The 25,763-nt window shown below is 44.7% G+C and overlaps 3 protein-coding genes across 4 annotated transcripts in view; 1 reads left to right on the plus strand and 2 right to left on the minus strand.

Moving 5' to 3' along the window:
• crybg1a (crystallin beta-gamma domain containing 1a) overlaps positions 1–1,271 on the minus strand; it is a 68,281-nt gene extending 67,010 nt beyond the window's left edge. The window contains exon 1 of the mRNA XM_080784287.1: positions 752–1,271. Coding sequence (XP_080640413.1) covers positions 752–1,149 — 398 coding nt within the window. The 5' untranslated portion in view covers positions 1,150–1,271. The remainder of the gene's footprint in view (positions 1–751) is intronic.
• Positions 1,272–3,985: 2,714 nt separating this feature from the next.
• On the plus strand, positions 3,986–5,098 carry ccr6b (chemokine (C-C motif) receptor 6b; the record flags this gene model as incomplete). Its single annotated transcript, XM_080784288.1, has 1 exon — positions 3,986–5,098. One exon carries the CDS (start codon positions 3,986–3,988, stop codon positions 5,096–5,098), a length of 1,113 nt encoding a protein of 370 aa, XP_080640414.1.
• A 12,796-nt stretch (positions 5,099–17,894) lies between these two features.
• Positions 17,895–25,763, minus strand: part of pxdn (peroxidasin) — a 97,096-nt gene continuing 89,227 nt past the window's right edge. The window contains exons 21-24 of one of the 2 annotated variants that reach the window (XR_013965357.1): positions 24,279–24,414; positions 23,638–23,751; positions 19,107–22,385; positions 17,895–19,072 (exon numbers count right to left, since the gene is read on the minus strand). Coding sequence is in view for 1 of the 2 variants with exons in the window: in XM_080783217.1 (XP_080639343.1) it covers positions 22,233–22,385; positions 23,638–23,751; positions 24,279–24,414 (403 nt within the window). In the remaining variant the exon portion in view is untranslated. Of the gene's footprint in view, positions 22,386–23,637; positions 23,752–24,278; positions 24,415–25,763 lie in introns of both variants that reach the window. The other variant, XM_080783217.1, reaches the window with a different exon arrangement.

Here is a 25,763-nt window from a genome sequence, read left to right on the forward strand (position 1 = left end):
GGTGATTGAACTATGAGTATATCTACTATCATTCTATTAGTAGAATGCACCCCCCGGGGTGCATACTTAGTTTAGAGTGACTAGTCATTGGTTAGACATGGGTTATGGTTAGGTTTAGGTGTGCTGCCCTGTGGGAGGTTAGGGTTAGGGTGAGAGTTTGAGATAGGTTGTAGTTGTAGGACTAATGACTAGTCTAAACCAAGTACTGTCTAAACTAAGTACTGCACCCCAGTTACCAGGGTAACTGATTTTTAATTTTTAATTAAGTGTTAAATAGCTCTATATTCTGATCATAGAGTGTTTGTTCAGTGTCAGTGACACATGGGCCCCTCTGTCTACTCTCTACAGCTGTTTAGTAATCAGAAAATGCATTTTTAGTATTCACATGTTATCATCCAATCAGGAGAGAGCTGGAACTACATACAGGACCCAGGATAAACAAGTGAAATCACAACTTGTAATGACCCAAACAATGAGGAGACTGGAACACAACACAATACATTTGAAGCTGGTAAATGGATAGGCCATGGATATATATATATATATATTCTTTTTGTTAATATCACCTATATCTTTTTACAAGCACAGAAAAGCCAAATGGAGCAGCAGAAGGCAGGTCACTTTACAGGCATGATGAATCATGATCAAGTGTGTCATGTCACGCACAGACTTCACACAGAACCATGGCCAAAATGAAGCGGCAGCATAATTTAATAATGAATAGTTCATAATATTAATTTGCACCACTTACATTTCACTGCCGAAGCTGTCCAGTTCACCGGTGGTCTCGCTCTCCTCGTTGAAGAACAACTCGCCCCCCGCCACAGTGCTGCTCTTCTTGGACTTCTTCCTTTTCAGGCTCAACTTAAACAGCCGTTTCCCTTTCTTCTCTTTCGGGGAAATGGGGCCATTATTGGTGGGAGACGTCTGCTCCTCCACCTCGGTGGTCCTGGAGTCTCCACCGGGACTCGCAGCAGGCAGAGTGGCGGCTCTGTGACCGTCCTTGGGGCTGACCACCGGGGCTCCATCTCTGCTGACCACCGGGCTGCAGTGCGGATCACTCAAGTCATGGACCACGAGCTCCTTGTCTTTATCCGCCGACTTAGATTTAAATAAAGCCCTAAACTTCAGCGTGCTGGACTTGCTCATGATGTCCGACAGTGGACAACAGCGGCTCCTTGTTTAAATACAAGTGAAAACCCAGTTCATTAATGCATGGAGAAAGACAAGCCGTTGCTCTCGTCTCTGCGAGCTTGTAGGAGTGATTGTGAATGTGTGATTAGTGACGTGTGAGTGAGGTTAACCTGCGGAGGGAGCAGCTGCTACAGTGACATGCCCACAACACAACAACCAGCCAGGTGAGGCGAAGGTAAATAGACTCGCGAGGGCCATCTTCTGGACGCGAAGAGGCGAGCTCAATGGAGTGCAGATTTCTCGATACTATATACTATAGAGTCTATATAGTATCGAGAAATCTGCACTCCTTATAGACGAATTCACAGAGGCTTTCCTGTGTGCGGTGTACCATTAAGTGCAGCAGCACTGATTATCTACACCTGGCCCAGGGGGCACCTGCTCCATGGATTACACCTCAGTAAATTATGACCGCGGCCAGGGCACCCCTCTGTGAATTCGTCTATAGACCATTATGAGATAGACTAGACTCTGTTGCGCCTCAACTCATCTCAAACTTGTGCTCTCAATTAAAATTGGCATAAGAAAACATAGGTTTAGATTTCCAAAGCGACGTGTGTGTGTGTGTGTGTGTGTGTGTGTGTGTGTGTGTGTGTGTGTGTGTGTGTGTGTGTGTGTGTGTGTGTGTGTGCAGTGTGTGTGCGCATCATCAATATTGTCAGCTGTATGCTGCTTCTATGCTGCTTCTAATGCATCTATAGCAATAGCATCATCTGCTGGTCATCTGAAAGAAAGACATGCCTATTGTTTGTGCTGGTCTGACATCCACTGACATCCATTGTGTAGGGTAGGCACTAGGCAGGGCCTGGCATACACTACACACAACATAAAGTACAACAAAGCACACTACAGCCTACCTGTTATTTGGACAATAATAAGACACTACTTCTGTCTTTTTTTTCACCTGAGAAAACTCATTGGCAATTTAGGCTAAACCCCCGATTTGGTGGTCTGGAAAGTGGTATACAGTAGGTGCATATTTGTAATGGTGGTGTCTGCTTGTAGGCTAAATATAATTCACTTTAAAGTATAGCCAGGCCTACATATTTGGGAAGGAGAAAATTTGCCTCATGTAATGTATAAATAGTCTATAAATACAGCTTTTTTTAATGCATTTATGTTGAGTATGGATTTTTTTCTCTTTTTTTTACCAAAGATAAATGGTAAATGTTCATTCTCGGTGATGTAAATGCCTGATATATCACATATTTTCTGCCCAGGCAATATTGTAGTCGTGTATGAGATCACATCATTACAGAATTTCCAGACAACTTTGTTCATCCAAACTTCATCCAAACTGCATCCAAGGTGCAGTTTGCACTTCATTTTAATGGAACTGGTGTGAATATATCATCGTCAAAAGCATCGATCTTAAACAAAACATCAGACTGAAAAAAATGTCTACACCTGCAAGCTCAACTGCAGCCTGCAGAAAAGACAGTACAATTTTGCGTATAGGTGAAAGAAGCATAAGTAAGAAACAGCATTGACATGATGTATGATTGGATTTGAATATGCCAGGCTGGGTTTTCCCCATCGCATGCTAGCTGAAATGTGATTACAAAAGTGTTTTCTGTTTGTCATCTCAGAGGGAGTGCACACAAGATAACACGTAAGCTTTGTAAACAGGTGGGCTGTGAATGCGGATGAGCGCTTGAGATCAAGAGCAGGAAGATCAGATAAGTAGCTACTATAGGCTACTAAACTAGAGTAGCTTTTGGTCTACCAGTTGAGTTAAATCTGTTCCACTAAGCTCTTTACAGTTCATACCTATTCAGCAGCCTGTGAGCATTTTATATTGTCCAGCAGTATTTGTACGCCACAAGTTAAGTTGTTAAACTTTGTCAGACTCTTCATAAGTTTCATATCTGAGATCGCCGTAGAGCTTGTTTCTGTCTGGTAAGTAATTACATATTAGTTTTAACATTCATAATACATGCTGAATTTTTCTGATCTCTGGGGAAATGATATAGTAAAATGTTAATGTTGCAGACTTGTTTCACAGATAAAGTCATAAAGAAGGAGGGGACTGATACAGAATATTTAGATATTTTACAGTAGTTTGGATTCGGTGAGCGTCTATTAGAGTGTTTTTATAATAATATAATAATATCACCACACCACACCTACATACATTTTCCATGTTGAAACACTTCCCTTAATGAGGCTATTACAATAGACTACCATGTACATTCTTCCTGTTGACCTATAATAGCTTCTTAAGTTAAGGAGAAGTGAAATGAATTCATTTTTTAAGAGATACCAACAAATTCACAAAACATTATTCGCAAAACCAGAACATTTTGTGCTATACTGAAATCATACAAAAATAATATGTAAAATAAATGTGCATTGGGACTACCACAATACTAATGCTGCTGTGAACATTAAATTGCACATTTAAACTCACCATGCTCATCAATTCATCTCATGTCAGGCTGCCATAGCCGCAGATGTAACTGTGTTGGCATTGTGTGACCTCGATGCCAATCTCCACCATCTGAGATGTACTGATCAAGGCCTTTGATCTAAAGATCAAACAAACACAGAGCTCAACCACCACAATGCACCTGTGTGTTGTCAAAAGTAGAACAAAAAATGTGCCAATCACATCAAGTAGAAGACACAAAGTTGCACAGTCTACAACCTTTTTCCTAGGGATGTTGGGTTCATGTGCATGGTTAAATTATTTGGTTTTATTCTGTTTTCCTCAAAGAGTACTCAATACTTGTCATACGACAAAGTATAACATAGGCTTACGAGTGATCTATTTATTTTACAGATTCAAAACATGGCTACAGAGGCTCCAAACCTTGATGACATCTATAGTGCACTAAGTGCAGTGAGTACTCCAGATTACAGTTACACTGACGAGGGGCCTGCAGGACTTTGCAACCTCGATCCTAACCCAGTGGAAGTCATCGTGCAGACATACATCCATTCTTTCATCTGTGCTCTGGGTCTGATCGGGAACCTGTTGGTGATTGTCACCTACAGTTTCTACAAGAGAACCAAGACCATGACCGACGTGTACCTTCTAAACGTGGCCGTGGCTGACCTGCTCTTCGTGGTGGCCCTTCCGCTCATCATATACAACGAGCAGCACGACTGGGCGATGGGTTCCGCGGCGTGCAAGATGCTACAAGGGGCCTACAGCATCAACCTCTACAGCGGCATGCTCCTGCTGGCGTGCGTCAGCGGCGACCGCTATGTCGCCATAGTACAGGCCAGACGTTCCTTTGGCATCCGCGGCTCGACAGCCATGATGTACAGCCGCCTCATCTGCTCTGCCGTTTGGCTGTTGGCTGTAGGATTGTCCATTCCCACGATCGTCTTCACTGAGCGATTCGAGGAGAGAGACCTGGAGACCGAGGCTGTGACCGTGACGTGTCAGCCGTCTTTCAGTCACTACGCCACTGCGAGGCTGATGAAGGTGCTGGTTCCCAGCCTCCTGGTGTCATTTGGGTTCCTGCTGCCTCTGTTGGTCATGGTCTTCTGCTACTCCAGTATCGTGTGCACCCTGCTGAGAGTGCAGCGCACCCAGAGGCACAAGGCAGTCCGTGTGGTCTTGGCAGTCGTCGCGGTCTTTGTCGTTTGCCACCTGCCCTACAGTGTGGTCCTGCTGAACCGCACCGTTTCCCTGTTTAAGGAGAGCAGTTGCCGGGCAGAGAGGATAATGCTCCGAGCACTGGCCATCACCAGGAGTGTAGCCTACCTTCACTGCTGTCTCAATCCCGTCCTCTATGCCTTCATTGGCGTCAAGTTCAGGAACCACTTTCAGAAGATACTTCAGGACCTCTGGTGCCTCAGCAAGAGGTACATCTATTCTGGTCGCTCGTCACGCGCGACATCCGATGGTTACGTCGGGTCCAACAACGACAATGGATCGTCATTCACAGCATAAGGATGCAGTGGTTACAACTCCCTGCAGAATGTTACAACTCTCTTAAAAGAACAACATTGCTGGGTACAACATTTCCTTCCACAACAACTGACTTTCTTCCTCATCCAAACTATTTGGTATGACATTGTATGATGCTGTCTGAGGGGAGCTGAGGAAAGTACGCCTAATAATACCACAGTCTATTCAAATGCTACAGTTCAGGGAACTCGGGTGACACAGACGCACCCACCACCGCAGAGTCTAGGTTCAAATCTATCGCGGTGCAGCCCGTTTGGCCAAACGTCTATCCGAACACAATTGGCCCATGTGCGAGGGAGAGACGCCAGGTAGTGCGGTGCCTGCCTGGGAGGAGTAGGATGGAGGTACTAGGTGGTCACACAGGCAGGTGAGCCAGTACAGTACAACAGCAGTCAAGAGACGATGTGGGATCGAAGACCTAATGGCATAAAGACTAAATTGAGGAGGAAAAAGGGGTGGGGGACGTTTAATCACTTGGGTTTGGTTTTAATCTAGAGATTTCTAGAATTTCTAGTTCTGTATTTACTGTAGGTTTTATTGAACTGTCTTTCTGTTTGCATTTTCAGCTCGATCCAATGACAATATGGGAAAGTGGTGGCCTGTGATTGTTTTCCAGCATAATTATTGAATTATTGTTTAAATAACAGGTCATTCTGCGTTGGTTCTGTAATTACAGAACAAACAAAGAGGTTCACTGTAGAAACCCAAATAGAACACTAGAACACTTTATGTTCTGAATTACATTGACAGTTTTAATCACAGTGACGACAGACATTAATTCAAAGCACGTCTGAATGTATTAAATCATTTGCGCATAGCTGCACATACAGTATAGCACATACAGTACATTAAAGGTAATAAAATAATCTGCCTGCAATGTCTGCAAATAAGTCTATTGATAGTTTTCAGTCTGTTGCATAATGTGTACATAGTCACCATTACAATTCAGTACATTAAAGTGCTTTCCTGCCCTGTGACTACAGACTTGAAACATGACCGTTTTGTTTAGTTAATATCTGAAAATGCTATGATTATGTAGCCTAGTATTAATATGAAGTGCATTCAAATCAAAATATCAGCCGTGTGTGTGTGTGTGAGAGAGAGAGAGACAGAGAGAGTGAGAGAGTGAGAGAGAGATTAAGTCACTACTTGCCATTGCCATCACATTTTCTACCACTGGATGTCCTCAGTCCACTGGTTAATATATTTTTGTGTCTTCATTATTTTGACTCAATTGACAGGAGATAATTATATAGGCCTAGGGCTGGTGGTCAATTAACAGCTCATGCAAACCCCATTGATGTACTCATCTAGTGAATTATGAACACCCAGAGAGCTTGAAGAAGCATCATGTCCATGATGCAGATACAGTACGACAAATATGCTTCTACGTGTGAGTCCAAAGGAAATCTTGAGCAAGCTTGTAAATCGGCTATTTTCGAAAGATTTGTGTACATGTAGAAAACATTTTTAATTAATTATTTTAGGCTACTTTTGGTACTTTAAGTATATTCTGACCATGTGAACACATTTTACAAGTAAACAATCTGAGTAGTTCTTCCACCACTGGTCAAACATCTTATCAGGGACGTGCAGAGAATGCTAGAAGCAGGGGCTGAAATTTGCAGAAAATAGCAGATCTACAAGCTCACAACGCGTCGCACTGCAATGCGTTGAGACCCTGTAGATCAGCCATTTTCGGGGTGCGACATGCACTCTTTAGCTACTGAAGGCATACGACATGGATTTCTGCACATTCTTTCACCGTAAAATGCTGTGTTCGAGTTCAGGAGAGTTTGGAAAAATAAGGCATCTCCTGAATGCCGTGTTCGGATAAGGCATGGCATGGTCATGGGGGAATCTGCCTTTCTTTCACCATAGTAAATGCTGCATTCAGGGTCTGGAGAGGGCAGTTTCTTACAGACGGGTGAAAGGGCAGGGGTTCAAGTCCCCTTTGATGTCTATGTGTGCACGTGCCTGCATCTTATCCACTATCCAGTGATATATGAGCATTCTCTTATCTTCAGCAGAGTGACACCGTGTAAAAAGACCATTTGACTGCAGTGATTTAAAACCTCTTTAGCCCCAGGCTAATTCCTGACTGAAACTTTCTCTGTCTCATGTTATGGACATGCTAAAATGAGGTAGCATTAGATGCCATCTTTGGCGCCACAGTGGCTATACACTCACAAAGCAAAAGTACCTTCTTCGGGTATAAATTCACTCAAAGTCGATCGCTGGCGCCTTCTGCGAGGGGTAATTCTTTTCTCCCCCAACTGCCTCAGAGTACATTACGCTAAACATCTGGTATTTGATGATGAAATCATTCCTTACGACTCGAGCCACGAACCTGTAACTCATTTTCCCATGATTCATCATTGTCAGCGAGCACCTAGGGCCTTGGAGGCTCTCACTGTAGAAGCATGCATGCCCCCTCTGCCATGCCATTGTTTTCATGCTCTCAATACCAAACACAGATGTTTGGTGTGTGTGTGTGTGCGTGTGTGTGCGTGTGTGTGTGTGTGTGTGTACTCTATCTGATCTACAAGCTCAGAGTGCATCACAATACATTGTGAGCTTTAGTGTAGTGCGGACCAAGTACAGAGCCCTGCGGGACCCTGGCCAACTACTCTAAGTATAGGGTTTAGTTGTTAATATCTAGCTATATTAAAACAAAAAATTGTCATTGGCATTTATACCACGCTTTCATCTGAAACACTTTACATTCACCCACTAACCTCCTGGCCACTCTAATTCCTGAGTCACTGCCACCCCTTCATGTTTATCTGGAATTGTTTGTGGCAATTAAGCGTAGGCTAGCATGCCTGTTTGTTTGTAATAGTGTACATGAAACAGACATGCATGTAGCCTGAAAAAGCTGTGTCCCTGCCAGATGGCTGGGAGGAACGGCACAGACTAATTATTGTCCGACTTGGCACGAGTCCCAGGCTCCATCTTGAAGAAGAAAACATCTCAGAAACTGGTGCAGAAGAATGCTTTCCAAGTCAGCGTGACATTTATATAAGTCCACCGGCTGCTTGTTTTTGCAACTTCACTTACTGGCCGGGTCACTGCAAACTCCTACTACTTCCTGCTATAGAAGCTCTTTGTTTGGTACTGTTGGATAAGTGTGCACAGATATGTTTGGATACAGTATGTTTGCATGTGGGTGGAAATGTACACATATACTGTACGAAGGGCTAGGGGGGGGGGATCTAACAGAGGATGTGTGCACGTGTGGGTGTGCGGTTAGATTGTTCAGTGGATTGCTAATAGGACAGCCAATGAGAAGACTGGCTATGTCCTGTTGTTTCGAGTCGAGGCTACATTGTCCTGAATTGGAGGAGGTCACCAACGCAACGGACAATGGAAGGTGCAGTGTGGCCTTTGCCTTTTAGGGAAATCAGCAAAGACCTCACTCCCATCAGAGTCAGTGGAGTTCAGGAGCACCATCATCACACCAACTCCAACAACGCTCGTCAACGTTTACCGGTGCACTGTTGAAAAGGAGGTTGTTATACAGTTTGGTATGGGCGCGGAGTCCAGTAAAGTGGTTCTCAAAGTTGGGTCCTTGAGAGGGGTCCTCAGTTAAATGACAGTTAGTTATAGGAACCACATCTAATCTACCCTTACAGGTCCATAACTCAGAGAGTGTACAGATTCATATACTCCTTGATTTATGGGGGTCCATCCATGGGCCTAATACATACCAAACTTGGGGGGTCCTTGAAATGAAAACGTTCGAGAACCGCTGTTCCAAAACGTTCAGACCTCTGACCTCCCACCGTGATGAGGACGTCTAATCGCAGCGAGGGCGTTGCCTTGGCAACGCCCTCGTCGACGAGGACGTCGTTCTCCCTGTGGTCCGCAGCAGGGCGGCCTCATCACCGCACAGTCACACACAGCGACCCCACCATGATTTAAGGAGCAGCTCCTGACCACAGGCCATCCGTATAAGCTCAACAACAATTAGACCGATGCACTCACACACTGCATGCTGCATTTGCATTGTTGCAGTTTAAGGCTCCAGTCACTGCACATAAAAGACGCCTGCTCTATCGCTGTTCTGGGGGGAGAGGGGGGGGGGGGGGGTCAGAGCAGCTGATGTGTGACTGGAGCCTAACACAGAGGTGTTTTTTGTTTTGTTTAGTTTTTTTGTTCCTGCTCTATTTATGGCATGACTCGTGTGCTGTGTGACTCACTGATGTGTGGGCTGCGGAGTGACCGTTGAGGTGTCGCCGTACGCCTCATTGTTGTCGGGGATGAGGGGACTGGAGTCGTGAATTATTCAAAAGATTGAATAGTTTCCTACGGTTTCCTGCTGTTGTTTCCTGTTGAAAAAGAAAAAATAATTTATATTACAATGTTGAACTTGAACCCAAAGAGCAATGACCTGCATGTGAAAAACCTGGTGTGTGTGTGTGTGTGTGTGTGTGTGTGTGTGTGCGCGTGTGTGCGTGCGTGTGACTGTGTGTGTGTGTGTGTGTGTGTGTGTGTGTGTGTGCATGCGCACGTGCGCGTGTGAGTGCCTTTTCCTGGCCTCTCCGTTGTCCATTCTTCAGCCTCTGCTGAGCTCTAGCAGTGATTTCACATCCTGAAGATCAGTTTGAACCAAACCACCGCTGCAGGAAGTTCAACCACAGTCATGGAAAGAAAGAAAATCAAGGAACTGGATCATGCGCACATAACCAGACTCGTGTCTTATAATCGCAATTCACATTGCAACTTGATATTTTGTTGTGTTTTTGAATAGAAAACAAGCCTAAGGCCAAAGTGTTAGGGTTAGTTGTTTTTTGTTTTAGCCTAGCTAGTATGGAGGAACATGTCAACATTCAAGTGATACTGTATCGGAGAATAAACATCTGTGACACGGTCCTAGATGTTTAGTAAACAACTACATGTGGTGAGATTCTATTATCTCATAGTGTCTTTACCACGCACGCATGCACGCACGCACGCACGCACGCACGCACGGACGGACGGACACCACCACCACCACCACCACCACCACCACCACCACCACACACACACACACACACACACACACACACACACACACACACACACACACACACACACACACGTGCCAGTGCGCACACTCTGCTGGATTCCATTGTACCGCTTCAGTGTACTGTAGCGCCTGTAAATCTCACATTTTGGCACACAGCGGGGGAGGGGGGGCTTTGGCTTGTGCAAGAGATATGCGTTTACATATTAGAAGAATTCCCCTCATAAAAGAATCTTCACATCCACATATTTGCTGACTTGTGCGAAGAATCCAAGTCTAATTGGCGATGACTGTGTGAGGCACTTTTTGCTCACACCCCAAATACTTGAGTATTTTGAGGTCTTTTTTACTTGACTTTACATGAGTATTTCCAATTTCCAGTACTTTTACTTCTACTCCACTACATCTCAGAGGCAAATATTGTACTTTTACTCCACATCTACTCTACATCTATTTGAAAACTTTAGTTACTACTAGTTATGTTGTAGATTTTATTATGACAAAACATACATTAACCACTTCAGCCCTATACATAACATTTTGGCTATTTGAAAATAGCCAATCTACAAGCTCAATGCGTCGCTATGTGACACATTGTGAGCTTGTAGATCTTCTATTTTCAAAATATTATTATAGATCATATTATATAAACATGAAATGGCACATTCTGCATAATGAGTACTTTTACTTTTAGTACTTTAAGTACATTTTGAATTCTGGACTTTTACTTGTAACGGAGCCGTTCTATATTGCAGTATTGATACTTTTACTGAAGTAAAAACTTTGAGTTATTCTTCCACCATTTCCATTCATAGCCAAGTGTGTTCTATCTTCAGTCCAAATAGTTCTCTGAGTTCCAAGGCTGTAGCAGATGAATTAATAGGTCTGCAGACAGGTACGTCTGTCGCTTCGGGCGTTGGAAGTGTGTGGTAAGAGTATGGGCCCTATCTTGTGCCCCCCCTAAACTTATTTGCTTCTTTTTTTATGTACCATTTTGAAAAACATTTAAAAACAGTTCAGATTCAGATTCAAGATTCAATAATTCATTTGCCATGTCAACAAGTTGATAGGAATTACTAGCCGATCTACATCGACACGTTGTGAGCTTGTAGAACGACTATTTTAACTATTTTAAAAGGTTTTTCAAAATAGTAAAAAAAATGGCAAAAAGGTTTAGGGATAAGTTGTAAGGATATAGGCCTGTGTGTGTGTGTGTGTGTGTGTATATGGTCTCTGTCGGGCGGAAACCTCACATGTCCAAACCTGTTACTGTTCAGGTTTTGAATTCAAACACAGCAGATCGACAAGCTCTAAACGTGTCACTTCGCACCACGCTTCGAGCTTTAACATCTGCTACTTTTTATGTTTTTGTGTGACACTATAGTATGATCAATTAGGGGGCGTTAAAAACACACACACACACACACACACACACACACACACACAAAAAGTTAGAATATGGAGATAAGAGGTTTCTGCCCGACAGCAACGATATGCTCAGAATCTGATTTATTCAGGATCAGGAATGATCGTGTGTGTGCATGCATTCTGCAGTGTGTGTGTGTGTGTGTGTGTGTGTGTGTGTGCAAAATGGTGTAATTTGTTATCTTTGAGGGCCTCCTATGTCCAGTTCAGCTTTTAGTGTGTGTGTGTGTGTGTGTGTGTGTGTGTGTGTGTGTCTAAACACAAACGTTGTCTTAACACATTAAATGCCATTGACAATGAATGGACAATTTTGAGTGTTTGTCATAGACCGCGACGGATGCTGAGCATAATATACGGAAGGAGCCGCCTGTGCCTTGTGGCCGCGATACGTCACCGACCGCACCCCTGCGTTTTCAACCAAGCTCTGTGGTTTCCCTTTCCATCATGTGCTGGCCCGAGAACATGCACGGTGCGACTGCGGACACACAACGTTTACAGAGAAACAACACGGAACAACCAAAAACACACAAACTGTCCAGCACGGAAAACACACGTGGCCAAAGACACACACACACACACACACACACACACACACTCTGATCGCACTGCGTCGCACACGTGTGGCACGAAGAAACAACAACACGGACAGTGTGGCGTTAGCCGCAAGATTCTAGTACATGTATACACATACAGTACATCCCTAACCATTATTTTTCTCCTCAGTTTTAATTCCCCCCCTCCGGCCCTCTCTTGCACCCCTTGCTAGAGAGCTGATTAGGGCTCCATCTGAATCTGAGAGGATTATTAGTAGTGGGCCTGACACCGGGCCCTGCTGGACTCCACTGAGGAATGCACTGTAGTCATGAAGTCAGCCAGTAACACTACCATCTTATCATGCCATCTCAGTGAATCAGCCAGGCAGCGATGATCAGTCTGCCACACCGCAAACTCCAGAGTGTTCCTTTAACTCTGAGAGTATGCTCAAATTGACCCTCACGGGTCCATTTGGTTACATCTGTATACTCTCAGAGGTAAATGAACACAGAGGAACTTTTGCCATCACCCACACAGTAAGGGTCCATTACACTCACAGTGTAAACCATGGTCTTCTGGGTAGTCAGTCAAGCCGCAGATGAGATTAGTTTGGCTTTCGTAGCAGCAGTAACAATTACTTCATAAGATTTGTGTGCTTGCTTCCCCCAGCTATCCAACTATGATACACGCACGCAAGCACGCACCTTCCATCCTCGAGTCTAGTCTAACGGACCTGCTTTATTGCAGTGAAAGGATATGCCGTTTAGCCGGTTAATAGACCCAGAAAAAGAAACTTGGCATTTTGCTGGGAAAGAGGTTCAAATGTCACAATCCATTTGGCATTGAGTTACAGCCATAAATCTAATTAGAAGTAACTTAAACATTTGGAGTGACAATAAAGCCGGGACTCACATGAAGGACTGGAGTTTGAGGACCTCTGCTGTGGAAGTGCCACAGAAACAGCCTGTAGAGTGTAGATCTGCCATTTATAAAAGGAAATTGGAAAAACTTTAACATTTGGACATTTTGATGATTTTATTTATTTATCTCAGAAGTTATCTCAGGCTCAATGTGCTTAATATATATTCATAGTATTATTGTACAAAGATTTCACATTATGTTTACATTTTCTCCATGGTCATTATTAAACCGTATTCAAATGATCAGAGACATCCATCTCATTGGTGGAGATCTCTGATCATCTGGCTATAGTGGCTATGCTACAAGATACTACGAGAGTAACTGAGTCAATGTTGGTTAAACCTCACTGAGCCGTTAAAACTCATGGATGTTTGATTTATTTATTTCAATCTCGAGTAAGCTCGTTGCCACACAAAAAGCTGTCTAACCAGGAGTGGACTGGTGATGACTTTGGTCATGTTGATCAGCAACCGCAGAATGCTACCACTGAAGGTTTTCCCCTGCCAACAAAGACCAAACATTATAGTGAAATCCATGTCGTTTTTGACCGCTATGATCTCCCATCTTCCTTGAAGGAGACCACACGGAAGGGACGCCAGGGTGGCAACTATACGCGGCGCATACGTTGGTCCGACATACTAACAGTCTGACATGCTGCAGTCCGACTGTCCGACACATGCGTGGCCGGCTAAGACTCACCCGCGGCTCCCGACGACAAGGGTGGCCGGTTAAGACTCGCCGCGTACAGCAATGTATGTGACAAATAGTAGGACAGGACTTACCTTTAACCCATGTCCTGGCCCTTTGGTGTCGACGTGTTTGTGTCAGCTGGAGCTTCCTCTGGCCACAGTAAGGCAGGATTATGCCGGAGACCTCATGGGTGTTGTACATCTTCAGGAGGACTGATGGAGGTATTTTGAGTCCGTGTTGTCTCACTGCAGAGACCATGCGGCCACCTCCCATTCAAGACTGAGCATCATGAGCAGTGTGTATGTGACACACCGCTCAGCATGTCCCAACTCCCATCTTACACTTGGGACACAAATCCACACGCTATAGGTGTGCATAAATCTTCCACGATATCCTCAAACTGCAGGAGGTTTTCAGCACATCATGCAGAGCATAATGGCCAGACTGTAGAATCTGGAGATTTTGCAATTCGGGGAAACCAGATCCGGAAGTGGGATCACTTTATTCTGTCAAAACTGAATTTTTGGAATCTACAGTACATGACTTGTTTAAAGAGCTGAAGTGTTTTCTGGCAAAGCTTTCTTGAACAAGCGGTTTATCCCTCGACAGCAGCGAACGCAGTCCTGGTTTACACACAGTAAAAGTGTGTGCACCTGCATTATAAACGCTGCAGGTTTCATGTGTGAGAGCCAGCGATGCTAGTGGGAGGCCATCTCCTGACAAGGCATCCCCCCTCCATTCCTTTGAGTCTCGCGACGCATAGACTATTTTCCCCCAGCGGGACAGCACAGCACTTCTCTTCCCCATTTCATCCGCCTCGCTCTGGAAATGAGAATGACATTCCATTAGCGAGCTGGGGAAAGAATTCTCCACCTTGGCTTGTGAGAGGTGCAACGCCGAGAGCCAAATTGCCTAAATGAAATTCCAGCATGTGATGAGAGTGGGAACTGGGAAGAGAGCGGCGTGCAGAGCAGCCAGGCTTTATGCAGCTGTCCAACCCCTGAAAAGAAATAAGAACCCCGCTCCCTATTCCGTAGACAGTTCAAGATATGAAATGTGTTAGAAGGGTGTAACGTGAGGCTATAGAAATTAGTACTTGACCTCTTAAACCCTATATGCTTTGTTGACCTGTGTCTCCCAGACAGGCTTTTCTTTTTGTCTGATTGTACAGAATGAACTTCATTGCACAGCATCACTCAGTTTTACACAGAACAAAAACAAAAGATGTTTTCAGGGGAGATAATCTGTTCTCTCTCCTGATATTTACCTGAAAATGTACGGCATTTTCTGTTACCATAGCAACTGGACAGACCCCTGTTCAAAAACAAACAATGATTGATGTAGGAATATAGAGCTATTTAACACTTGTAATAAAAACAAATAGAAAAGTGTGCTGCTAACGCCCGGTGTGTCAGAGTTGTGGAGAGTAGCCTCCAGGACACGAGGAAGGTGCAGAGGAAATTAGTTTGTATGTCAAATGGTGCAACCAGTCTTGTTTGTGAGGCAGATGTGAGAGCGGTTTTGGAGGTGCAGGGAAATGGTACCAAAACCCTGTTTCACTGTTTGACAGTCATTGTCATATCACTCACAAGATCGTTTGTGCCTAATTTGAGCCAGGATGGCTTGGTAAATCTCGATGGGAAAAAAAATAAATGAATGGGATTTTTTTAGTCCAACCCCAAAACGGCCATCACTGCCATGCTCTAACTGTGCTCTAACGCACACACGCACGCACGCACACACACACTCACACAGAGTAAGTGTGCGTGCCTTCCTCTCCAATGTCTGGGATATGCCGGGAATACGCACACAGTGCTCCCAGTAAGCCAGGTCCCTTGTTGTCGGGGTGATAATGGCTTTCCCTGCCACAGTGGAGGGAGAGCGAGGAGGAGTGCTTTTATCTGCTCGGCCACTGGAAAGCTCATTTCCTGGTCCACTTTCCATCCACATTGCCTCCGACCCGTCCTCCACGCACTGCCTCAAGCTGCCAGGTAACACTCTGCTGGGAGCACGACGGTCGAGAAACTAGTAGAGGGGACGGAAGAGGAGGGGACGCGGACGGAAGGAACCCTTCACTGGAGGAGAGGGGATGGAAAAGGAGGGGACACAGACGTAAGTTTCATTCCAAACATTAAAGCCAGTAATGGACACCTTATGGTTCCACTGCTTTATGTCACAAGTTTCAACGTCGGGACCTGAACTGATCAATCCTCAGGGGAGCTAACGGCCCCATTGGGCACGCTCCATTCGCTCACGCCTTAGGAATCTTGAAAGACACAAATTCCAGCACGGCCGCTAAAAGCCACAAACCTCACAGGCAGCAACAGAAACATGGGAGGCCCGAACACCAGAAGAGCAGTTCTCTCTCATGAGAGAACACACCGACACAGACATGATGACTAATTGTGCACATTCATAAGCAGCTATACAACGATGACTAAGATCTTTGATCTTTGATCAACAAAGCAGCGTTGCTCAAACGGTACACAGCTGCTTCCTGTTTGTCTATATTTGCATCAAAGTTTCACGTTGCGCCTCGTTAGCGTCAAACATCCTAACAGATGAGAGGCGAGCACAGGGTGTAAAGCACACTTAAGCGCCAAGAAACGGCTAAGGCGTCTCTTCCGGGTTTTTAAACTGCTGGTGGATGGAAATGATGCTTGCGCGCGGCTGCAACTTGACGCGTCGGCAAAAAAACCCACTTGCCGACGTGTCATGTCAGTGGTAGTCTCGCGTTACCAGACGGTTGCCTCCCAGTTCTTATCCCAAGGTTTTTGTAACTCATTCTTTTCACCCAGTGTCTTATTGTCTAATGTAATCCTGGGCGCTACACTTCCTCTGCCAACCTGGGGAGAGCGACGGACTGACCTCATGCTTCCTTCTACGCATGAGTAGTCCAAGCTGCCTCTTTTTCACATCACACGGGTCAGGAGTTTCCCCGGTTGGACCTTAGAGTATATATGAATAGAAACGGCACCGGATTTCTCCTCCCATCCACCAAGCGCATGACGCGATTTCACTCCTCCTTCCGGGTAGGAACAGAGTGCATTCTGGGATGGATTGGGCCAAATCGTGAACGCGCCTGGCCGAACAGCGCTGGCCCCGAGCTGCAATGCCAAATTCGGCCACTATGTCCATTTCGCCTCAGGGTTTCCTCAAGGTGTCGTTTCTATTCATATATACTCTAAGGGTTGGACGTACTGTAGCGCGTGGAAGGAACACGTTATTCCAACCAGTTCCTTTCAACGCCATCAGACTCCCCAGATGGCCAGGGGGAGGCAGTTCAGAGACCAGGATTACTGCATGTTTTTGTCAGAGAGGACACAGGCATCAGCGAGGTGTACAGTAGACTCTACTGTATCTCCAGAGAGGACACAGGCATCAGCGAGGTGTACAGTAGACTCTACTGTATCTCCAGAGAGGACACAGGCATCAGCGAGGTGTACAGTAGACTCTACTGTATCTCCAGAGAGGACACAGGCATCAGCGAGGTGTACAGTAGACTCTACTGTATCTCCAGAGAGGACACAGGCATCAGCGAGGTGTACAGTAGACTCTACTGTATCTCCAGAGAGGACACAGGCATCAACGAGGTGTACAGTAGACTCTACTGTATCTCCAGAGAGGACACAGGCATCAGCGAGGTGTACAGTAGACTCTACTGTATCTCCAGAGAGGACACAGGCATCAACGAGGTGTACAGTAGACTCTACTGTATCTCCAGAGAGGACACAGGCATCAGCGAGGTGTACAGTAGACTCTACTGTATCTCCAGAGAGGACACAGGCATCAACGAGGTGTACAGTAGACTCTACTGTATCTCCAGAGAGGACACAGGCATCAGCGAGGTGTACAGTAGACTCTACTGTATCTCCAGAGAGGACACAGGCATCAGCGAGGTGTACAGTAGACTCTACTGTATCTCCAGAGAGGACACAGGCATCAGCGAGGGGGGGGGGGGGGGGCTGCAATTCAAAACGTGGCCCGTTTTTACATTATTCTTTTTAATTATTATTATCATTATTATTGTCAAGAGGCATACATTACAGTGCAAACAATTCTTTGGCAAACATACAATACAAATGTCAGATAAGATACTTATATCCACATTGACCGCTCGCTTAGAGGACAATGTAGGTAAAGCATGTTCAGTCTTGCAGAGCAGTGCATTCCATTGACAGTTGGGATTTGTTTTGGGGGTTGGGGGAAGGGGGGATTAACATGAAAATAAAATAAAATGTATAACTGCGATAGAACGTAAAGGGGAATATAGAGATCACAGTGCTTTGAAAGCCAAACCTTGGGAAAACATGTACACACACAGTGTACATCAGAGACATACACGCGCGCACACACACGCGCGCACACACACGCGCACGCACGCACACACACACACGCACAATAAAACAACATGTAGGGAACGGGAAGGGCCTACACAATATGTAAGGGCTTACATATTGACGACTGACAAGAGCTACAAAGCTCAACGGGGGGAAAGTCCACACAGCATGGCACCGGCGGACATACTACTGTACGTGTACAGTTCATTTATCGGCATAAAACACAGCACTGACTGAATGTTTTAATATTTTGCACATTATCGTTTCTGTCGGGTGGAAACCTCATATCCAAAACTTACTTTTGAGGATTAAAAAAAAAGAAAAAAGAAAAGTAGTAGTAGTAGTAACTAAAGGAAAGGAAAGGAAAAAGAAAATAAGCAAATCTACAAGCTTGAGCTTGCGTTGCACATTACATTGCAGTATGACCATGTAGGGCAGGGGTTCCCAAACTGTGGTGCGTGTACCCCTTGTGGTGCGCGAACGCCCTTTAGGGGGTGCGTGACATGAAAACGGTAATAATATGGTTAACACAAACGGCAAAATCCGGTAAACCACTGTTATAAGAAGTATAGAGCAGCTGCATGTCTCTCAGTGCAGTGACATTCTGTGATTATTTGCCATAATCACATCAAAAATGTATCATTTTCGGTCACCTATAAGTCAGGAGGTAACAGGGGGTGCACGGTAACGTTTGGGGACCGCTGATGGGCATTCATTTACGGAAAAAGTAAAAACACAAAAAAGGTAAAATAACGGAGACAAGAGGTTTCTGCACGACAGCAACGATAAAGATAGGTTGAAAGTGGTTAAGTGGGCCGCCAGTGCGCAGGGTTGAATGAGTGGCGCCGTCTACACTACAGTGTATGTACAAGATGTGCGTATACCGTATAGCGCCGGTCGATGAGATCTCATTGGTCAGTAGCATTGGTGTGGCCAGCAGAGACTGGTTTCGTTTTGATGGACCGTGTATATGCCACCTCCTCCCCAGTCATATGGCTTCCATTATAGTGGAATTAGGGGTCAGTGGTCTAGAAAAGCCTGCGCACACACACACACACACGCGCACGCACACACACACACACACACACACACACACACACACACACACACACACACAGCCAAATGACATCACCCGGGCCACGCGGCTTCCCACGAGGACAACGAAACCAGAGCCAGGTGATCTTTCTTACCCCGAAGCCAACACTGAAGAGGACAGCCATCGCCGAGGGAACATAAACAAAGAGTCACACACACACACACACACACACACACACACACTGCAAAACAAAACAAATATGGATTGTAAAGAATGCTTGGCAAAGGAATGCATGCCAGTGTGTCCTTGTGTAAACTGGAGTCGGAGGGCTGTGGGTTCCTTTATGAGAGCAGCATAGACACAAAACAAAGAGAGAAAAAGAAACAGTCAATGGATAAGGCAGCAGTCCTTCAAATATTAGTGTTGTCTACGGACTACAGCTTTCGTCTCTGTCGGGTGGAAACCTCACATGTCCAAAACCAAAACGTACTTGTGCGTTCCAGGATTCAATTAAAAAAGTAGCAGACCTACATTCACACCGCGTTTCGAGCTTGTAGATGCTACGGTTGATGCTTTCGTGTGACGCTGGATATGTGTGTGATCAAGTAGGCCGTTCGTTTATGGAAAAACAAACACACACCAAGTTAAAATACGGAGATCCGAAGTTTCCAGCCGCCAAGAGACGCTATACAAGAAAAGGCTGTTGCTGCGTTCACATGAGCCGATGCAAAAGATTCAAAGGTGCAAAGCTACACAGCATACAGTATTAGCTTTGTAGTTGAAGCTGCTCAACGTTTTCTTGTAGCTTTGTATGTTTTGCAGCAGCTACAAACGTGGCATCTTCATGTCGCTGGCTTCCATTGATAATGAATGGTACACTGTATCTTTGCATCTGCCCGTGTGGACGCAGCATGTGAGCGTTCACTCCGGGCCAGGCGTCAAAATACTGCTGTGGTAGACGTAGCAACAGTGGTGGAAGTGCATCTACTCAAGCACTGAACATCAGTAGTTCTCAAACGTCTTCACCCAGATTGATATTCTTTGTGCCGTGGACCCCCAAATTTATATAAATTTGGCCGCAGCCCATCTGAAATGTTTTTTTTTCTCTGCCAGGGACACTTTCAAAAATGTTCAAAAGTAGCAGATGCACATGTCTACAGTCTGCTATTTTTGAACAGTCAACATAATTATGAAATGAAAAAAGGGTTTAAAATGTGATGCTGTATTAACAAATTTAGCTCGGACCCAACTTTGAGAACCACTGCTGTACATAAGTAAAATGTGTGGCACTTTTACTTTACTTGAGTATTTGCATTTTTAAATACATCTTAATCCGCTACATCTCAAGAGGTAAAATTGTACTTTTTATCTCCATGACAATTATTTGAAAACTTTTGTTACAAGTTACTTTATAAATCATTTAGAATTATTATTACAAAAAACATACAACCAATCAAGCCCTATTTTACAGTCTATAAAAATAATAGCCGATCTACAAGCACAGTGTGAACTTGTAGATGTGCTACATTCGAAAAGGTTTTGAAAGATGTTTTAACATGAGTAACGTTTGATAGGCTACTTCAAGTCCTGTATTATGTTGATGCCAATACGTTTGCACTTTTTACTCTTGGAATACAGGCCTTTTACTTGTAACAGAGTATTTTCTTTTATATTGTGTTGCTACTTTCACTTAAAACATCCGAGTTCTTCTTCCACCACTGCGTAGCAGTATCCAAGGCTAAACTCTGATGTAATTCCAACACTCATGCATATTTCCATGGATAAACATGCGCTATTATGCATTTCTTTTGCAGTTATCAAGTTATACATTTGGCTTCAGACGAGTCTGACAAAACACAGAGAGGAATTTGATCGATACAGTGGTAAAAAACAAACAAAGGGGGTTGACGATGCTTTTTGAAAGCGAAATGAGGATGAGAAGAGCACAACACTGTAAATGCTGGCCTGGATGTCATGTCCACGACTCCGTTTTGCTTACACAAATTCAGGGACAGGCCAGTACATACGATACGTTCATTAATCCCAGATGAGAGTTAACAAACAAGTCATCCATCGAGATAAGAGGTGATATTCAGTAGACATTGTTTTTTCTTTTTTTTTTTTTGCATTACAAAAGTTTTCATAGGGCTTCACATTATCTTCATATGTAAGCAGTCAATACAAAAAAAGAGGGAGAAAAGAAATAACGTATTTAAAATATGATATAGAGCACCTTAGATTAAAAGCCGAAGTAACTATTTATAAAATGTCTTTTAGAAAGAATTAAAAAAAAAAAGATTCTCTCAATTGCGGTTTACCATGAAACGTCATATAAGAAGATGAATGAAGAGTGTATATAGGTTGCTTTGTGTATTGTTAAACAAAAAATACTTTGAAGGCTTGTATTTCGTGACTAAATCATTAAAAGGGGGTGAGAAGAAATAGCACCAGTTTTTTTTTTTTTCTTGTTTTTTTTTTTCTTCCGGTATCTCGAACCTGAGAACGTTTTGTGAGACAATAAAAATGGCTGCAGCCTTTCAATATTTCTTCCCTTTCCTGCGTGGTGTGGGGCGGTGACTGGTCCTGCATTCTGTCACTGATGTGTGATCACAGGGGCGGAAGGCGCCGGTCGTGCTTCTAGGAGGCCGCGACACATCCCTGCTCGGGATTGTGCAAGCAGGGGAAAAGGGCGCTATCCACCTTAGGTTTGACAGTCCATCAGTTCATCCACCCATCCGTCCGTCCGTCCGTCCGTCCAGAAATTAATCCGTGTGGTAATTGCTTGGCTCCTTTGCCAAAAATCGGTTTCAAACCAGGACCTCCGGCTGTGGGCCTTGGGATGGGGGGTGGGGGGAGGGGGAGGAAGGGAGGGGGCTCAAAATGGGAAAAAAAATTAAAACAACCCCCTCCCGCGACCCCCTGCCACCCTCCCCCCCCACCACCACCACAACCCACCCACCCAAAAAGCAAGGTAACATTAAGAAAATACAAAATGAGGCAATCGGGTGCCGCTTGTTGTGGGCATATAGCAGCAACACCTTGAAGAGTCTTTATCCTCTCATGATTATGGGATCTCTGCTTTTGAGTTGAGTGTGTTTTCAGACACGTTGGGCATGTTGGCAGCGGGGGTCCTGAGGTTTTTTTTTTCTTCTTTTCTTTTTCTTACGCGTGGTGATTGTCTGCTGGATGCCTGCTGTCTGTGGAGGTGCCCGTGATGTGGTCCAGGCACACCGGGCAGCAGGTGCCTTTTACCTTGGTGGGCTTCTGGCACTCAACCGGCGGACAAGACTCCACAAAGCACGTCACTTGAGCATCCTGAAGGGCACAGAGGAGGGGGGGGGGGGTAAAATTACCACAAGTCAGCTAGAATGTCGTCTCTGTCGGTTTGGAAACCTCATATGACCAAAAACTGTTACAGTGCGTTTTAACAGCGGGAGAACAGCGGCGGAGCAGTCATGCGACGATGTCGCCACGAAAAGATGAATTGTTTGTATCTTTTCGAGCGACATTCAGGTGCCTATCGTCTGTTCGCCTGCTATCGCCAGTAGTCGCCAGGTCCCGTAGACAAATAATGCACTTACGGAGAATTCGTCTTTCTGTCGCCCGCTGTTAAGGATTTCAGGATTCAAATTCAAAAGTAGCATATGCGCTGCTAACTGACTAACTGCTACTTTTGTGCTATGATGTGGTATGATTTTTTTTAAAGGTTTCTGCCTGACAGCGACAATATTAGTGTTTTTCTTCTCTTCCACTGTGCTTGGTACAGGATCCCTGGATGTGCCAAGTCCTTGCTATGGAGTGAAAGTGGAAGGGAATAGAGCTCAAGGCAGAAAGAGGAGATTGACACTTCAAAAGGACTCCAGGTTTGGTGTGTGTGTGTGTGTGTGTGTGGGCACGTTTACCTCTGCTTGCCTTGGACCGGTGGCAGAGAGATAAGGCCCAGAGGATGGACAGACATGCACACAAACGCGCACCACATACACGCACGCCGGAGGCGGCAATTAATTGCCCTAACAAGTTAGCGAAAGGAAGTGTAAACACTGGCATTTGTGCCAAGCAAAAGCCAGAAGGGGGCATTTGAAGTGGCTAAACCGCTGGCACAGAAATAGCTCAGGCAATTTAAATAAAAATGGTGTGCAAGGGACAAGTTAAATAATGCCTCAGGTTTATTAGAGGGCAGAAAAGTGTGAGAACTGCACTCTGTGAGGTAAGAATGGATTGTGTAGCACCAAATGTGCAATTAGTGACTAGGTGGTGAACACCAGTGGAGCAAATGGGGCGTGTTTGTGCACTGTTCAAAATAATATCCATTTGTAACACATTTGTAACACAGAGAGTCTACAAATTGTAACCAAATGGACCCGTAGACTCTTACAGTTAAAGACATGCTCTGTATGTCGGGTGGAAACATCACATGTCCAAAACTGTTACTTGATTTTTGTATGACGCCGTAGTACAGTATGATCAAGTAAGTAAGCTATTAAATAACAAAACAAAAAACAAACAAAAAAAAGTTAGAATATGGACATATGAGGTTTCTGCCCGACAGAGACGTTATGTAACATACCTTGCATTCGCATGTGGAGCAGGGGTCTTTCTTCCACCTCTCGTTGTTGGATCGCTCGCGGCCCTCAGAGTCAGTGCAGTCCGTTTTGCTCAGATGGGTTTCAAGTCTTTTAATCTGCAGAGCGAGAGGGAGAGAGAGAGAGAGAGAGAGAGAGAGAGAGAGAGAGACAAGGACAGATCACCCAGATGCCTGGAAACAATTATTCAACTAAGCCTACATCCACTACAATATTCTCTCTCTCTCTCTCTCTCTCTCTCTCTCTCTCGCATCCTACAAAACTTGGCACAAGCAAGCTGTGCGTGTTAGTATAATCCCACGAAACGGCAAAAAAAAGAAAAGAGAAAAAGAAAGACACTTAGACACATGACTAAAAGACAAATGTTAAACACAGAGGTGTTATCTTTGGGTTGCTCATTCAAGGATGACATCACTAAACAATCACAGTTCTTTACTGGTCGTTGAGCTCTCCCCCATACTCAACGGGGGAAATACTACTACTACTACGGTATACACAGTTGTACACCGCACATCGCTCTCTCACACACACACACACACACACACACACACACACACACACACACACACACACACACACACACACACACACACACACACACACACACACACACACACACACACACCTGCTTTCGTAAACTTCTTATGGTTTTCTGCATGTCGGAGACAAAGTCGTGGAAGTCGCTGGCTGACGGTTCAGTGCTCGGCTTGGAGGCCGTGGAGACGTTCACGTGGCTTCCCGTGCCCTCTTCCTCCACTGGCCTGCAAAACAAAACAAAACAACGGCGAGGTCACCCACATGGATGAACCCTAGTGTCCATATTCTGGCTGGGGGGGGGGGGGGGAGAACATTTGTGATTCCTTTTTATACAGAGACAGTCATGGCGGCAAGGCTAAAGGTCCCCACACACCGAGCGCGTTTTTCAGATTTTTAGTGGCATTTCTCCATGCAAAATGCAAAATGAGTTAATAGCACAGGCACAGACTCTTCAATGCTCTTAAATGCTTAAACATGTAGCTAGGTCCTATAGTGTAATGTTAGAGTCCACTGAAGTGAACCTTTCAAGCCTGTTTTCTCAACTCGCTGTTTTCCGCAAGACATTGCTCTATAAGTCATATCGCCAATACTGGCGGTGGGTCAAACTGAACAACCAATATGTCAATTTTGCCAAGCTATGATTCACGAAAAAAAAAAGAAGAAAGAATCAATGACTTTTACCACCCGAGTACAGAGCCCTGGAGGAGCACAAAACACCGTCGCTGTCGGGTTACAAACGTCTTATTTCCGTATTTTAACTTAGTTTTTTCCCGTAAATTAACGCCCTCCTTGATCATGCTACAGCGTCATCTAAAACTTTTACCATTTTAGAATTTGAATCCTGAAAAGTAACAGTTTGACATCATGACCTTTCCACCCACGACAGAGACGATATAGGGTTTACGTGGCCAAAATAAAAGAATGAATGAATGAATGAGTTAATAACCTCTGGGGTTACGAGTATACTGATTTGTGATGGGGAAGAGCCTTCGTGTACAGTGGAATTTCAAAATAAATACAAATCTCAAAAGCTGATTTGTTGACATCACTTTGGATTCTGCCCTCATGTGAGCAATGTAAAAAAACAAAAACAGCATCTGTTTCTTGCATACCGAGTGATCAATCTTCATCACACACACACACACACACACACACACACACACACACGCAATGTCTGCCAAAGTTCAGACTCTCTCTGTCTCAGATGTTGTTTCTGCCGTCATCAAATGCATGTTCTTCATGCCTTCTCCTCCTACTCTGCAAACCAGCCGTGACGTTTGGTGCAACCGGTTCACCATCTGCCTGTGGCATCCGAGGTAAGAGTTCACAGTTCGAACCCAGTGTGATGCAAATATTTCATGAACACTTCTTCCATTTCTCCGTCTTCCTCTTCCTCCGTAACTTTGCCCGGCCACAGAGTGGCGCGCTACAAGCTTGTAGGTCTGCTATTTTAGAAAAATCGAAGAACGACTGACATAGAAACATAGCTTTTTCATAAAACTGTCAGGATGTAGAAGACATTTTTTAGAATCTGATCTCAGGTGAAAATGGGTTAACCCCCATTTAGGACGGG

This window comes from Protomyctophum bolini, assembly GCF_963924005.1.
Source record: "Protomyctophum bolini genome assembly, chromosome: 15".
Classification (NCBI taxonomy): Eukaryota; Metazoa; Chordata; class Actinopteri; order Myctophiformes; family Myctophidae; genus Protomyctophum; species Protomyctophum bolini.